Here is a 12,500-nt window from a genome sequence, read left to right on the forward strand (position 1 = left end):
AGGGAATGAGAAATGATAAGGACCAGAGGGATGTACATGTGTTAGCTCCCTTATCCGAACATACCGTAAAGTACCGTTGATCCGTCCCCTGTCTAATTCCTGTCCCCTGTCAATTTTCTACCTGTGAAGCGATTTCGGCGCATACAACGAAATACGATGTTGAACCAACGCATGTAATGCTGTACACAATACATGCCAATCCAGGATGAAAATGTGCACAACCCAGCACATCGAGTCTGATCCTCCACGTTGTTGTACATCGTACTGCACTTGACAGCCTTGATCTAATTCCCGCCCCCTGTCGAAAACCCAGCTGGGAAGCGACATGGCATGGGGGCGGATCAACGGTACTTTACGGTACTCCCATTCGAAAGCCCCGAGGGGTGTGGATAATCGGCACTCTACTGTATACATCAGGATGTTGTGGCAATCCGCACAGCTGCAGCTCTGTGTGTATGCCATAAAGCAGTGCATCAGAACCGTGCTCACTCATTCACACACATGCCGATAATGCTCTGAATACGTGTTAGAGCCAGGTGTTGTCTGTGTGAGCCGTAACTGTACGGATAACTAGCGCCCGGATGCATGCACACTTCAAACTTCCCAGGTATCTATTATCTCAAATCGTCCTTCTTTCCCAGTTACACCCCCTCCCCCTCCCCTCCTACACACACGCCCGCCCGCCCGCCCGCCCGCCCGCACGCACGCACACACACACACACACACAGGCGCGCGCGCACGCACACACACACATACACACACAAACACGCACGCACACACACACACACACACACACACACACACACACACCAGGGAATAATTTACTTTCAATCTTTTGTAGAGCAATGTTGCTATGCAAAATCAAACTTGAATAGCAATTCAAAAATGTTGCAAAGCAATTTTCTTCAACACTGGACAACCGTCCTCCTGGAGAGCTGATCAGAGTGCAAGCTCAGACCACAAGTACATTGTTACACCTTGGGCCACACTTTGTTTTTTCTTTATTAATGCTACTTGTATTGTGGCAACACTGGCCAACACTCAGATGCACTGCTTCTTCACACAGCTGAACAATTCTTCTTTCTTCTCAACGTTTCGGTCACTCTGACCATCTTCAGGATGAAGCAGACACGGAAGCAAGGCAGACTTTAAAACAACAAGCTGGCTAGGTGCGTGCGGAATACAGCGGGGAGAACAAAACAAAAAAACAACAACTCCCAAGCGAAAAAATGACACATGCCACATGATCGCAATAGGGGTGCTAGTCCTCCGTGTGAAAGACTAGGGCGGTGATAATTATGTACAACCTGTGCCACATGACTACAGTAGTGTGGACAGTGCCAACATAATGCTAAAGTCTAGGGTGGTGATACGTACAATTTGTGGGTGCTAATGTTTCACATGGATAGCTATCACTCCAATGAAAAAGCCAGGCAACCAGAGTTCACAGGAGATCCCAACCACTGCTGGTGTTGATATTAGGCTCCATGTCCCGGATCTTGACCGCTTCCCGAATCCTTCTCCTTGCCCTGTCTGGCTCTGTCGCAAGCACACAGACGTTGGCGAATCCGGTCTGCCCCAGCGACAATGGCTCATCGGCATGGAAGATCCGGTAATGCTCACCCAGCGCCTTCCCTCGGACCTCGTTGCGTGCATTATCGTTGTGCTCCCTTGACCTTGTCGCAACGCTTCGGCCAGTTTCACCCACATAGTCATCACCGCAACGGCACTCGAGGTGGTATACCACGTTTCGGCGGGTGCAGTCCACTGCCCCTGCTGTACATGCCACGCAAGCTGATTTCGGTCTTCCCCTTCTCCTTGGCTGCTGTGGATCAACGAATTTGCGGCATAGGGGCTTGTCCAAAGCAGACCTGCAAACCCGCGAGCTGAGCCGAGCATTCTTGTATATGATGTGGGTGTTCAGCTGATATTTGCGAATCAGATACTGCACCTTCTTGTGGATGTGATCGGTTTTGAATGGCAGCTTGAGTGTTGTGCGAAAGTCCTTTTTCTGTTTGGGTCCTGTCGGTCGTCCAGCTCGTTCCCGGGCCTTGTCAATCACTGATTGGGGGAAATTGTTGAATTTCAGCACGTCGATGACCTTCTTTTCACTCCTCCGGCGCGTCTCATTATCCGATGATAGTTGAGAGGCACGGAGGAATTCGGAAGAGGCAATTGAGAACTTTTGTTGATATGGAACGGCGGATTTGTAGTCAGCCACCAAGCCACTGTGACATGGTTTGCGGAAGAGCTCGTATGAAATGGCTCCAGTTGTTGACACATGGATTGTGGTGTCCATGAAGTCAATGGAGCCCGTTTCTTCTGTGGACTGGTGGGTAAATTTGATCAGTGGGTTACCATCGTTGAAGTGTTGAATAAAACGACAGAGGAGCGCCGATCCTAATACCCACAGCATGATGATGTCGTCGATGTATCTCTTGAACAATACAGGAGCGCCGGGCGCAGACTGCAACAGTGACCTTTCGAGGTCGTGCATAAATATAATGGCGAAGGGGGGTGCCAGATTATTACCCATGGCTACGCCCTCTCTCTGATGGTAGGTCATGGAGCCGAAACGGAAATAATTGGATCTCAGGACGAATGACAGCAGCTCCTTGATCTGGAGAATACTCAGGCCAAACGTGTCGATATCACTGACATGCTGCTGCAGAACTCTGGTAACTGCCTCAATACCGTCCACGATGGGGATACTAGGATAGAGGGCAACCACATCCGTGGTCACTGCAATGGTTCCGGGTGGAGCTTGAAGGTCGGGGTAATGCTGGCGTATGCTGTCCAATGCTTCCACTGTATTCTCGAGGTGAGCTGGGATGAACTTGAGACACTGGTTAAGTATTCGCTCTAGGAGGATGGAGACATTGGTGACTGGACTATCGCAGGCTGACACTACCGGTCTCAATGGCACTCCTGCTTTATGGTCTTTGGGCAGACCATACATTTCCGGAAACTTATTATCGCCTGGGAGGATAGCTTGGTAAAGATCCTTCTCCAGCGTGGTTTTGCAGATCCGCTCAATGATAGTGCGGGTCTCCTTCTCCCAGTCGTCAATGGTGAGGTTGACAAGTTCAAATTTGGAATCGTCGGAGAGAAGAGCCTCGGCTTTTTCTAGATACGTAGACATTTTCATTGCCACGAACTTGTTACTCTTATCCGACTTCTTGATGATAACCGACTTATTCTCGTGGATCTTCCTTAGCTGTGTGCGATCCGACTGAGACATATTGGAGGGCGGGGCCCGAGCTGCTCGATAAGCGTTCATGACGTCCCGCTTGAACTTAGCGAGTTGGAACTCTTCTTCTTTTGGTAGTTTAGGTCCCTGCTCGAAGCCATGCGCCTTAATATGCCAGATCTTACTGTCGAACGTGTCTGGGGTATCACTAGGAGAACCATCCGGATAGGTTATTGCGTTATTCCACCAGCGAAGGGAGTATGCCATCCTCTCAATGCCGACCTCCACATCCTCCATGTCCCTTCTGCTGACACTGCCTGTGGACGGTACAAACCCTGGACCATTCTGCAGTAGTCCAGCGACTTCTTGGGATATACAATCGTCCAAGGTGAGAACAGAGCCCGACCGATCATGGGTACTGCGACCCATCATGGACGGTATGTTGCTTCGTCCATGGCTTGTGGTCATAGCCTTTGCTTGATCCCTCAGTCGGCCGAGCTTTTTGGAAAGTCGCTGTGTAGAGTTAGCTTTCTCCTCAGTACGGACGGCGTCACACAGGCCCCGGAGCCAAAGGAACTCTTCCCTGGTGTATTGCCGCAGATCAGCTCTAAATGCGACGAAGTTCTGATAGCAGCGGGATTTCCATTGAAACTTGTCCGCGATGGCGTCATTCAGTAGGCAGCGCACATACTTGTCACGGCGGACAGTTCTGGATTGACGATAACCGCTTGGCTTTGGTATTGACCGCTGGAGGAAGAATGGAACTAGCTGCTCCTTGCGGCACCTCAGTAGAAAATGCAACTGACAAATACATCTCTCTAGCTTCCATGCCCACTTCACATACAACCAGGGCGTCTTAGTCCTTGAGAAGGACAACGTATTATAAATTCGGAACGACGCTTCACGCAGCTTCATTATAGCAACTTGTATTGTGGCAACACTGGCCAACACTCAGATGCACTGCTTCTTCACACAGCTGAACAATTCTTCTTTCTTCTCAACGTTTCGGTCACTCTGACCATCTTCAGGATGAAGCAGACACGGAAGCAAGGCAGACTTTAAAACAACAAGCTGGCTAGGTGCGTGCGGAATACAGCGGGGAGAACAAAACAAAAAAACAACAACTCCCAAGCGAAAAAATGACACATGCCACATGATCGCAATAGGGGTGCTAGTCCTCCGTGTGAAAGACTAGGGCGGTGATAATTATGTACAACCTGTGCCACATGACTACAGTAGTGTGGACAGTGCCAACATAATGCTAAAGTCTAGGGTGGTGATACGTACAATTTGTGGGTGCTAATGTTTCACATGGATAGCTATCACTCCAATGAAAAAGCCAGGCAACCAGAGTTCACAGGAGATCCCAACCACTGCTGGTGTTGATATTAGGCTCCATGTCCCGGATCTTGACCGCTTCCCGAATCCTTCTCCTTGCCCTGTCTGGCTCTGTCGCAAGCACACAGACGTTGGCGAATCCGGTCTGCCCCAGCGACAATGGCTCATCGGCATGGAAGATCCGGTAATGCTCACCCAGCGCCTTCCCTCGGACCTCGTTGCGTGCATTATCGTTGTGCTCCCTTGACCTTGTCGCAACGCTTCGGCCAGTTTCACCCACATAGTCATCACCGCAACGGCACTCGAGGTGGTATACCACGTTTCGGCGGGTGCAGTCCACTGCCCCTGCTGTACATGCCACGCAAGCTGATTTCGGTCTTCCCCCTATCTGATTCGCAAATATCAGCTGAACACCCACATCATATACAAGAATGCTCGGCTCAGCTCGCGGGTTTGCAGGTCTGCTTTGGACAAGCCCCTATGCCGCAAATTCGTTGATCCACAGCAGCCAAGGAGAAGGGGAAGACCGAAATCAGCTTGCGTGGCATGTACAGCAGGGGCAGTGGACTGCACCCGCCGAAACGTGGTATACCACCTCGAGTGCCGTTGCGGTGATGACTATGTGGGTGAAACTGGCCGAAGCGTTGCGACAAGGTCAAGGGAGCACAACGATAATGCACGCAACGAGGTCCGAGGGAAGGCGCTGGGTGAGCATTACCGGATCTTCCATGCCGATGAGCCATTGTCGCTGGGGCAGACCGGATTCGCCAACGTCTGTGTGCTTGCGACAGAGCCAGACAGGGCAAGGAGAAGGATTCGGGAAGCGGTCAAGATCCGGGACATGGAGCCTAATATCAACACCAGCAGTGGTTGGGATCTCCTGTGAACTCTGGTTGCCTGGCTTTTTCATTGGAGTGATAGCTATCCATGTGAAACATTAGCACCCACAAATTGTACGTATCACCACCCTAGACTTTAGCATTATGTTGGCACTGTCCACACTACTGTAGTCATGTGGCACAGGTTGTACATAATTATCACCGCCCTAGTCTTTCACACGGAGGACTAGCACCCCTATTGCGATCATGTGGCATGTGTCATTTTTTCGCTTGGGAGTTGTTGTTTTTTTTGTTTTGTTCTCCCCGCTGTATTCCGCACGCACCTAGCCAGCTTGTTGTTTTAAAGTCTGCCTTGCTTCCGTGTCTGCTTCATCCTGAAGATGGTCAGAGTGACCGAAACGTTGAGAAGAAAGAAGAATTGTTCAGCTGTGTGAAGAAGCAGTGCATCTGAGTGTTGGCCAGTGTTGCCACAATACAAGTTGCTATAATGAAGCTGCGTGAAGCGTCGTTCCGAATTTATTAATGCTATTAATAGTATAAGTGAAGCGGACATTAATGATGAATGAGAATACATGTATCTAAAATGGTTGTTCCTAATCGATTTTCTTGAGACTATCATCAGGGAAAAATCGTCTCACAATAGAGGCTATACGGAGAAACAAACTACTTATAGGTTATAGGATAGTGGGAAGTATACAAGGTGAGGTGTGAAAAGAAAAAAAGAAAGTGGGAGAGAAGACGAAAGAAATTAGAAGAAAAGATGTGAGAGTGTTCCGACGGTGTGAGCTACTCCAAAAGGTGAGTGAAATGAAGGCGTGGAAGCAGGTGAATGTGATAGAGTGAGGAACTGTGAGGTGTAGGTGCATGCGAATGAATACGTGTGTGAATGCTAGGTGAAGAGTCTCAGTTTAGTGACATTTTCTTTCTGAATGCATAGATTAGGATTGTGTTTACGGATGAAAACAGCTTCTAATACCTTAGGTTCACGAAACCTACGAGCACGGCACAAAACAGTGAAGCATGAAGCGTCATACACTGAGCGGCATTGGCTACTAGACAAGAGGTGTTTCTTAATTGCTGACCCCTTCGTTGTGCTCTCACCTTCAGTCCGGTCATCTTCATCTTGGTTGTCCAACTCACTCTCGTCATCACTGCTCCCACCAATCACTGCTCCCACCAATGTGCCCGTGATGGAGACAATTGACCTTTGCGCTAATGCTCTGTACCACGATAAAGAGTACAGTAAACAGTTCGATTCTCCCTGGATGTCCGAAACTGCGTTCCGCAGACTAATGCAGATGATGACAACTGATGTTGAATTTTCTTTTGATGACACCATGTACCGCCAAATTGACGGGGTGGCCATGGGTTCACCATTGGGTCCAGTTCTGGCCAATGTGTTTGTCGGGTTTTATGAATCGAAGATTCCAAGTGCGATGTGGCCTAGCTTATATGTTAGATTCGTGGATGATTCGTTCACGCATTTCCGTAATCTGGAACAATCGAATGAGTTTCTTGGTATGCTCAACAACCTACATCCCGCTCTGAAATTTACATGTGAACATGAGCAGTCAAACCGTTTGTCTTTTCTCGATGTGTTAGTCGAGAAAACGGAGATGGGTGTTTCAACTTCAGTATATCGAAAACCAACGTTCACCGGGCAATACATTGTCTACGACTCCTATTGCTCGATTTTATACAAAACTAATCTCGTACGAAATTTGATCATGCGCGCTAGGCGGATTTGCTCGCCTGATAAGCTTCAGCAAGAGCTTTGTTTCCTGAAGAAGGTATTCGTTCAGAATGGATATCCTGTTCAGGTCCTCAGTGAGCTGTTTAGCGAACCTGATATTCAGGCTGCCGAGCCTGAGTTTGGACCTGACCCATGTCGTGTGTTTTTACGACTTCCGTGGAAAGGTCAAATTTCGCTGGATGTGGCCCGCGCCGTGAGGACTGTGGTCAGACAAACCTATTTTGCCACAGCATTGACAACAGTCTTTACTACGGCCCGTGCGTTCACGGTGAAGAAGGATGTTCTTCCTACCCAACTAATTAGCCATGTAATCTATCATTTTGAATGTCGGCATTGTGATAGCCGATATGTAGGAAGAACCCTTCAGCACCTGAACGCACGCGTCAAACAACATGTACCATTGTACCTATTGTCAGATGCAGCCAAAGACCAGCGACCTGGACGAGGCCGTCCCCACAAACAGGTGCCAGTTGCACAACAGAACCACACTATTACAGTACCGGTTGACCCCACTGCAAGTGCACAGGTACGTGAGACTGTAGGAAATGGCCAAGCACAGGTACGGAGACCAGTAACAAGGAGCATGACTCGGGCGCTGGTAATGGCATCTATAACCGGACATGGACTGGCAGCGAGCAGTAACGGGGGATTGTCGTCAGGTGCAGAGGACGGGATGGAAGAGGAAGAGGATGAAGAAGGTGGGAGCAGTGCTGACGAGAGTGAGTTGGACAACCAAGATGAAGATGACCGGACTGAAGGTGAGAGCACAACGAAGGGGCCAGCAATTAAGAAACACCTCTTGTCTAGTAGCCAATGCCGCTCAGTGTATGACGATTCATGCTTCACTGTTTTGTGCCGTGCTCGTAGGTTTCGTGAACTTAAGGTATTAGAAGCTGTTTTCATCCGTAAACACAATCCTAATCTATGCATTCAGAAAGAAAATGTCACTAAACTGAGACTCTTCACCTAGCATTCACACACGTATTCATTCGCATGCACCTACACCTCACAGTTCCTCACTCTATCACATTCACCTGCTTCCACGCCTTCATTTCACTCACCTTTTGTAGTAGCTCACACCGTCAGAACACTCTCACATCTTTTCTTCTAATTTCTTTCGTCTTCTCTCCCACTTTCATTTTTTCTTTTCACACCTCACCTTCTATACTTCCCACTATCCTATAACCTATAAGTAGTTTGTTTCTCCGTATAGCCTCTATTGTGAGACGATTTTTCCCTGATGATAGTCTCAAGAAAATCGATTAGGAACAACCATTTTAGATACATGTATTCTCATTCATCATTTTGTAATGTCCGCTTCACTTATACTATTAATCGCATTAATAAAGTTATTGTCTCCTCGTCGCCTTTTCATTTGTTTTTTCTATGTTTCTCGTCGGCAAATTTTAACAAAAGGTACGCGGGCGGGCGGAAAAAAAACAAAAGCCAAGAAAAAAAACATGAACAATTTCTACTGAAAACTGTATACATCTTGTATCAAGAGTACATAACCCACGACCACATAGTCATCGTACAATCATGTAGTCCCATACTACCATAGTAGATCTACATGTACATGATAGCACTACTAGTACATTATCACATCAGCCCACGAATATCAGGCAAACTGCAAAAATGAGAGTATAAAGTTTGACTACGAGATGGCGAAGAGAACCTACATTTATCTGCTATCGCATCAACGAACGCTTTCCCACTCGTCATTTTTGGTTAGTGACTTCAACGTTCTTGTGTCCTCTTATCAAACTCTTGTCTCCACGCTGCTCAACTTTTCCTCGCCATGCGTCTATTGCTTGGATTTTCTGCCCACGGAATCGTTCCACAGACGCCAGTTGCCACGGAAAACGTCCGACATACGGTATTTCTGGGACCCGCGAGGCTCAGGCAGTGAACGACTGAAAGCTTCGTTTCGGCAGCCTTCATCGCAGAGAACGGACGGGGAGCGCTCCTTTGCTGCTGTGGTGCAAACGGTTATGATTTTGATTGACGCATCTACTGAGCTGCTGCAGCATGTGCAGCGTACACACATGTACAAGTATGAACTCTTTTTTTTCTTCCGAAATTTCTGAAAACCTACGCGGGCGGTGACGAGAAACATAGAAAAAATAAAATGTGGCCTTAGTTGCAGACCTAGCCTGGTGCCAGGATGCAAAGCCCAGCACTTTCGAAGTTTTGTGCATCTATTTCATCCCTAAGAGACACACCTGGCATGTACACAGTGCATCATAGGGTAAAGTTGAAAATCAACGTGCATCGCAGTTTTCTGCAACATATTTCTGAAGTTACTTCGCACCTCAGAAGAATTGCATAGCAAACTGCGATGCGATACCGGTTAAATTATTCCCTGCACACATACATACACACACACACACGCGCGCGCACACACACACACACACACACACACACACACACACACACACACGCATGCACGCACGCGCGTGCGCGCACACACACACACAGCACATGTTTCTGTGGTGCACTTGCCATCTCCTGGATGTACATTATTACGTGTAATGTCCTCCAAACTACACTCTTCTGGTCGGAATGACACAGTTCCCTAGTAGTTTCGGTGATTTTCTCTATAATGTGCCCACCTAACATTTAGAAGACCTCTGATTGGTTTTTGCGGTTGTTGTCCCGTGATCAATGTGTCCTGTCCCGCAGCGTAACAGCTTTCAGGTGTCGATACTGACGGACGGCTGCGAGTCCCACGCCACGCTCTATTACCCGCCACATGCCACCACGTTTGTCGGTACCCAGCCGCAGCTACCCGTGATCGGCGCCTGGACGGCGCACCGCAACCTGTCGGGTCTCTCGGCAACCGACCTGCTACGAGAACTGAACGCCGGTGCCACCTACACATTCCCTCTAACTCCGCCATGTGCCACATCATCGCTAATGGCAACCCCACTGCCACCGTTGCCATCGGCGACGACGTGCTCCGTGCCGCCGTCGCCGTTCGCGGTCGCCTCTCGCGAAGACGTGCCGTCGTGTCCCTATGACAACAAGATGGCCGCCAGCTCGTTCCTGTTCAGCGCCGTCGATCACCTGGGCAGCGCGCAGTCAAACACCACCGTCTGCTATCGCACCGCAACTATCATGCCGTCTGATTCGGGTGACACCGACGTACACCTGGTAAGGTAGAGTGTACGCACAGTGAGCACGTTTGTTGTTGTATTCACACTCAGCACCGGTGGCAGTAGTTTTTGATTGATCCGTCCATACCAAAATAATTATATTATGTGAATGCGTATGAGCGGGCTATGTTCTTCCTCCCATTCTGCAGATATGTTGCTATGACGTAGGTGACGACTCCCTGATTACGTACGGCCGGTACCATCTGTACTTGAACATGTACTCCAACGACTCGGCACAGCTGCAGGTCTGTGCCGACCGTGGTCAGCTGAGCAGGTTCTTCGCAGCGCGTCCGTACCCGTACTTTGCCTCCACGCGCATCGGCGTGCGCACCCAGCGCCCAGGGCAACGCGTCGGATCTCTCTATACACATGGTAGGTAGCATAGCAGGAGGACTGCTGTATAACATATCCATAATTTTATAACCGACGAGGAGACAATAGCCGTGAAATAGCAATGAAGAAAATTAACTCAGCACTCATAACCATGGAGAACCTTACACAAACCATCTTCAATCCAAGTGGTCTCTTCAATTCAAGTGGTCTCTTCAATCCAAGTGGTCTCTTCAATCCAAGTGGTCTCTTCAATCCAAGTGGTCTCTTCAATCCAAGTGGTCTCTTCAATCCAAGTGGTCTCTTCAATCCAAGTGGTCTCTTCAATCCAAGTGGTCTCTTCAATCCAAGTGGTCTCTTCAATCCAAGTGGTCTCTTCACTGCAAGTAACAATAGTTCTCTCAATCAACTGTTCGGCCATAACTATCTGTTCGGCCATAACTATGTATAAAACAATAATTATTAAATGAAAAAATGAAACCAAGAGATGGCTAGAATCAAGAGTACATAACCCCCCAGAGTGTGCAACTCCCACATACCCTGCTGTCCCGACAGAATTTCAAGTTGACGTCATTATTTATGACGCAATGCTCCTTGCAGCAGTGATTTACAACATGTGTACGGGTGTCAACGCATCACACGTTTTTCTTTGCAATAATTTGTACAGGATCGATCGGCTTCGGTCAACCACAGGTTCCGGATTCGTCTGATAATCCGTGTACAGTGCGCATTGCATCATCAAAATGACGTCAACTTGAAATTCTGTCGGGACAGCACCCATAGTCGAGTTGCACACCCTGGGGGGTTATGTACTCTTGCTAGAATTTGATGGCTTTTTTCTTCTAGGCTCGCTGATGGCCGAACTCCTTCCACGTGCAGACACAGCAAACAACACTGTCTGAACTCCTTCCACGTGCAGACACAGCAAACAACACTGTCTGAACTCCTTCCACGTGCAGACACAGCAAACAACACTGTCTGAACTCCTTCCACGTGCAGACACAGCAAACAACACTGTCTGAACTCCTTCCACGTGCAGACACAGCAAACAACACTGTCTGAACTCCTTCCACGTGCAGACACAGCAAACAACACTGTCTGAACTCCTTCCACGTGCAGACACAGCAAACAACACTGTCTGAACTCTGCCTGTGCACTTTTTGACTTGGTGGTATTTTTTCTCTGTCGGTCTGCAGGCGCCATGTACACCGGCCCCGAGATGCTGATGTTCTCCGGCACGAGGACCGAGGTCTTGAACCGCGCCGACTTTCTCGTTGCCGCCGTCAACAGCAGAGTGGCGTCGGTGTCGTTCGCTTTGAAAGTGTACGGACGAACGGGGATATCCTCACACGCCGGCAGGGACCTGACCGGCATTACATCATTTGCCATTGAAGTCGGTAAGTGGGTGCTTGATCCTTGTCGGGTTGTGCAGTCCGTTCACTGGAAAATGGTGCCCTAACCTTTTGGTGTTGCTCGCGTATATTTTGTAGATGTGAACACAACATAGACAGCAGTACATCCTGCATTGTGTGACCTGTGATTATTGAATTATGAATTCAGCCAGGTTTTACAAAACTTGCTACAGGTATGTCATGGCAAGGTAATACTAGTATATGGAAAAGCAGATCCCAAACCCATATTTGTCAAGTTTAAAGTGGGTTTTGGGACTCAATCCGGCCAAAATGGGGCTTTAGTACTAAGAAGAAGGACACACTTCAAACTCAAAGCTCTAGCTTGAAGAACATTTTGAAAGATTTCAGTTTCACCTGTGTACTTTCAAGCCTTATCGTCAACGGTGATGATCATCAGTTGAAAAATTAGGGCTGAAACGATCATTCAATAACTCCTAACGATCAACCAGTATCATTAACGATCGATATGTTGGTTTTATCGAT

The 12,500-nt window shown here is 48.4% G+C and overlaps 1 protein-coding gene across 1 annotated transcript in view; it reads left to right on the forward strand.

The window, feature by feature from the left end:
• LOC135830771 (uncharacterized) overlaps window positions 1-12,500 on the forward strand; it is a 31,552-nt gene that overhangs the window by 14,692 nt on the left and 4,360 nt on the right. Inside the window, exons 14-16 of the mRNA XM_065342986.1 lie at window positions 9,803-10,273; window positions 10,425-10,647; window positions 11,802-12,002. Of these exons, the coding sequence (XP_065199058.1) occupies window positions 9,803-10,273; window positions 10,425-10,647; window positions 11,802-12,002 (895 nt within the window). The remainder of the gene's footprint in view (window positions 1-9,802; window positions 10,274-10,424; window positions 10,648-11,801; window positions 12,003-12,500) is intronic.

This window comes from Sycon ciliatum, unplaced genomic scaffold (assembly GCF_964019385.1).
Source record: "Sycon ciliatum unplaced genomic scaffold, ocSycCili1.1 SCAFFOLD_1263, whole genome shotgun sequence".
NCBI classification, from domain to species: Eukaryota; Metazoa; Porifera; class Calcarea; order Leucosolenida; family Sycettidae; genus Sycon; species Sycon ciliatum.